This window comes from Anser anser (assembly GCF_964211835.1).
Source record: "Anser anser genome assembly, chromosome: 2".
In the NCBI taxonomy this organism is placed as follows: domain Eukaryota; kingdom Metazoa; phylum Chordata; class Aves; order Anseriformes; family Anatidae; genus Anser; species Anser anser.
In genome coordinates this window covers 114,846,698-114,851,504 of record NC_139721.1, presented here as the reverse complement: position 1 = coordinate 114,851,504, position 4,807 = coordinate 114,846,698, and the positions used below count along the sequence as shown (strand labels likewise).

Sequence of the window (4,807 nt, the reverse complement as noted above, 5' to 3'; positions counted from 1 at the left end):
AATACGGTTAGGCCATAAACATTTTGGTACTCAGATTATAAACCATTTCAACAAACTAGTCTAGTGGATGGCAGCTTTGGTACAGTTGGGTTCATTTTCTAATGTGAAGAATTTGAGCATTAAAATGGCACACGCAAGTGGAAAAGCATTGTCATCGAAGGAGCTTGTTATTCTGAGAACACTTAAAAATGCAACAAAGAAATATGATGAAAATTTTAATATTAATATCAAATGAAATACACTTTCTACATTGAAAAGGTTTGTGACTGGTAAGCTTGCTGTATAGGATAGTTTTCTATCATAATACTGTTTTTGCCTCCCCTGAAACGTGGTTCATTCCTCATTACAGGAATTAGAGTTTGGATGAATAAACCCAGCTTCTACCATGGCATGGTGCAAGTGTATTAGTTTTCACTGATACTTTTTGTGACTGATTGCAAGCAATGACACATTCACTGCAGTGCTGTTTTCCCATTATCTTTCTTGATCACATCCTCATTTCAGTGCTGCAAAGAAACAGTGAATAAGTAGGTTAGTGGTTTAATTATTCATGAATGTGATTCAGCATAAAATAAGATCTCTATACAGTTAAATATACAGTTAAATACATCTTCATGAGACTCTTTCCATATTCGTAAAAATAATTTCACAGCTTATCACCAGGAAAAAGGTAGGATAAATAGACACCAAAATCAACATATTTACAGACATTTCTGTCTTTCACTGCGTAAGCGATCTCAGTCGGTTTAAATCAGTAAAGCCTGCAACAACAGGAAGAAGGCAACATCAGCACGTACGGCACTCTAAAACAATGCTGAGCTAAATACCAAAGAACACCAGCTAAGTCATACATCTGGGGGGATCATTTGTAACAGACAGCAATAGAAAATCTATCATGCAGCCCACCTACTCATACTACTGAGTATTTGACAACAATACCTAAGTTGTCCTTGTTAACTTCCACCTCACATTTCACTGCTGCAAAGAATAAATCATTGCTCTGTTCTGGGCAAGGTGTTTATGAGGTGTGCTCTGAGTCACGCTGGGAAGCTGTAGCAGGTTTAAAAGAGATGTACATAAATTTATACCACAGAGAATCCTCAGCCACATCTGTTAGCATACTTGAGAGACTGGAATAGTGGACAGGAGTGCTTTAAGCCACGCACATTTTCTTACAAATATACAGCCTCAGTTTACATATTTTGGATTAGTTTGCACAGCATGCTACAGCTTGGGTTCTTCTGCAAAAGTGGTAGCATTTTTTGGCTCTTGGGGAAAAACAAATCCAAGGTAACTTTAAATATTTTAAATAAATTCTCGGTATATATTAAAATCCAAGTAACTGCAGGTATAGTAAATACATAAACACTACTTTCATGCTAGGTGCTGCCCAGACTTCAAAACTGAGTAGAAATACATATAATACAGGAAAAGTAAAGTTTCTTTACTCTTGACTCTTCATCGGTATTCTCTATCCCAGCCTCTGTCATTAGGTCAGCAACGTGCTTCTCAAGGTCATCGATGCGCTCGCCCATTTCTTCCAGTAACAAGTTAAAGATAACTAAGAAATATGAATGCTACGATTGTATTTTTTCTTCTATGAGAAAAATAAGGAGCTTTCTTCCAGATGCCTCAGCCTTTTCCTTACTTGTGTTCAACATTAATGCAAGGTGAAGCTCACAGGCGTAGCACAAGATTGTTTTATAACAAGACAATCCTACTTTCTCTTGAAACAGGGAGGCATTGAAATTATAAATGTTTTCAAATGCTTTCCTGTCTGCCTATGAGTGAACTGGAGTATCTTCTGAGTAAAAGATTGTTTTCTGTCCAAGGAACTATTTTAGGTAACGCCATATGGTCAACATAAATAATCAAAATATAACTGCTGCTAAACATTTATTTTTCTTCTCTTACACTAAAGATGCAACTTCCTGAAAGGGGGGAGTTTCAGAAGAGTAAAATGTGGTGAGTCTGTAGTTTCAGAAAGCAGAGAGAGATCTTGTTAACCACATCTAATGAGAAAGCTCAGTGACCCTTCATGCCTTTTTTCTCTATCTGTGCTTACCTTCCCAAACTCAGGAGCCTAACAGAGTTGTTTCTAACCCACCGACATGCAATGATACACTAATTTAAATGCATTTTTGAAGATGGCTCTTTTTACAATGTACCTTCAGAATAGTTGCACATAATTTGTCCTGTACTTTACTTGAAAGCTAGAATTGATGTACAGAGACTAGCTCACTGGGACTGATCTGGCTTTTAGGAAAGCCTTTTTTAGGATTTCCTTCTTAGGAAAGGTAAAAAAGAAATAGGGTACAGTTCAGCTGTCTTTATATCACAGGTGTCTAACAACATCAATCATATCTTGATGTTCTGAAAAAAAAAAAGCACATCCTGATTTTAAAAAGAAAAGAAAACAACAACAACACTCCTTACATCTATTTGGTAACCCGCAGAAGGGAAGGGAAAGCAAACCTAACCCTGTGGAGGAACTACACCTCCAGAAGTTACGAAACTTGGCTCACAGAACTAGTAACCCAGATTAAAAAGAGGATATTTCTCAGCGTTATCTTTTCAGTCAGAGCTTGAAAATTCTCCTGCAGCTGACACAGCAGACTCTCCGCCTAGGAAAAAAAGAAACGATGAGATAAAAAGCAGGACGGTCCCGCCAAGGCCCCGGACAGGAGGGAGGCGCGGCGGGGTCAGCCCTCGCACAGCCGCGGCTCTCGCTCCCTCCCTCCCTCCCTCGTACTGCCGGCCTCCCCAGGCGCAAACCCCGTACCTCCCCGGCTCCCCGAAGGGAAAGCCTCGCGCCCCGTGGGCTTTTTGCCTTCTTCCATCCTATTCCTCCAGAGCAGCCGCTCCGCTGCAGGCGGGGGGGGGGGCCGCTGAGGCCGCCCCAGTACGAGGCAGGCGCCTGACCGGGGGGAACCCAGCCCGGCCCGGCGTTCCGCGGGGCGGCCCCGAACCGTGGGCGCCCCGACCCCCTCTGTCCCAAGCCGCCCCCCTCCGCCGGCCGCAGGGCCTCCCTGCCGGAGCGAGCCCCGAGCTCACCAGCTGCGGGAGGTCCCCCGCGCCCGGCGGCTCGGCGGCCGCCATCGCTCGCGGTGCCGCGCCGCGCCCCGCTGCCCGCCTCCCCGCGCAGGTGAGCGCCGCGCCGGGGCCGGGCCGGGCCGCGTCGGTGTCTCTCAGGCAGCTGTGGGAAGCAGGAAGCAGGTTTTGTTTGTTTCTCATCTCCTGACAAATCGCTGGCGTTGCTTGCTCCGACCTGACAGCGGGATTATGGTCTTCCCCGGCTGGCTTTCAGCCTGGCCTCACGTTTGTCTGAGCTCACGGTTGGAGTCGATGGTTTTGAGAGGACGATCGAGTAAATGCTGGTAGCTACTACTACAAAGTTAGTAGTAGCTCGACTTTCTGTTCGCTTATTTGTAAGGCATTAGGGATGGAGCTGGTGATTCTTCAGCTCTTTCAACACTGTAAAACTTGAGAGGTATGGCAAGGCTAGAAAAAATGGTCTCATAAATGTCCTCACAAAACAACTATTTTTGGTTAAAGAATCATTAAATTTTATCTACCTGTGGTATTCCTTTTTTTTTCTTTTTCTTTTTTTTTTTTTCTTTTTCCCCAAAGTAGTTGTGCAAGGCAAAAAATAAGGATATTAAGGATATTGGGGTTTGATCTTCAGGGATCTTACAGTTTCACAGGACAGAAGTAATCATTTAAATGAAGAAAGAATTTTGTCAATTAATAAGGCCGGAGCTCTTTTTTTTTTTTTTTTAAGTTTGTTTCCTTTTTCCTTGTAATTAGTTTTATAATACAGAGTGGCCCAAATACCTGTGCTCTTTGAAGCCTGTTGCACCAGAACATCTAAACAGACAGGACCAAAGGCATTGACAAGAATTGCGTGCTGCCTCCTAGCAGCCCAGCTAGCACGTAGGTCATCCATGGTTTTCAATTTTGCAGCACAAAAACCTCCCGGTCTATCTGTTGCAAACGTGTCTTACTGTATGTAGAGTATTCCAGGTGCTGTAACTGTTGCCTGATGCAAATGAAGAGGTTTTCAATTTACAGTGCCTGTATAATTAGAATATTACTGTTGGGCAATAGCTTTCCTTAGTCTGTTTTTCACAGGTGTGCCAAATACGTAACAGTGCTTTCCTCCATAATAATTCTCTCTGCTGAGCTAGTAACCTCAAATGCTGGAAGGATTATTTTTTGTAAGCCTACCAGTTGGTATCTTTCTTAATAAACATAATTGTTTTTCCTTTTGACGTTATCCTACCTGATTTAGGAGGGAGTGGTAATCTCTGTGGTGAGATTCTGGCATCAAAACAAATCTCCCCTTTGCTACCTGCTTCCCATAATCATGGCATCTCCTCTGTACATCCTTATCTTCCTATTCTTGCAGATTCTTCTCTTTGCCTTTCCTGTTGTAGAAAGAAAAATCAAGCAAGTTTTTCAGAGTTTGAGTAATCTAGCAGCATCACACTGCTCTAGAAGTCTTCCAGATAAAACAATTTGAAAAATATATCTATGTTGATACACTTTGCATTTGTACGTAGCAACTCGCTGCATCCACATAGCTTTTTCATTCTGTTGCATAAATAATAAGAAACAATTTTTGCTTCTTACATGTTTATTAGTTGCTGCTAGATCTCCTTTCCCTTGAGAGTAGATAGTAGAGCTGTACTGTTTTTGCATTCTTACTCCAGATAACAACAATAGTCTTGCTGGTTTTCCCACTTGCCAGAACAGCTACGTAAGCTTCCCTCTTATGCAGCTGCATTTTCCCCTTGAGGCAGTTGAA

At 42.5% G+C, this 4,807-nt stretch overlaps 1 protein-coding gene across 1 annotated transcript; it reads right to left on the bottom strand.

Annotated features, from left to right (window-relative positions):
* Nucleotides 1–203: 203 nt before the first annotated feature.
* Nucleotides 204–3,280, bottom strand: HSBP1L1 (heat shock factor binding protein 1 like 1; the record flags this gene model as incomplete). The annotated part of the gene is made up of 4 exons (XM_083827020.1): nucleotides 204–506; nucleotides 1,449–1,543; nucleotides 2,558–2,624; nucleotides 2,783–3,280. Coding segments are annotated over 4 exons (666 nt in total), but the record flags the coding sequence as incomplete, so codon positions are not given.
* Between the last annotated feature and the right edge of the window lie 1,527 nt (nucleotides 3,281–4,807).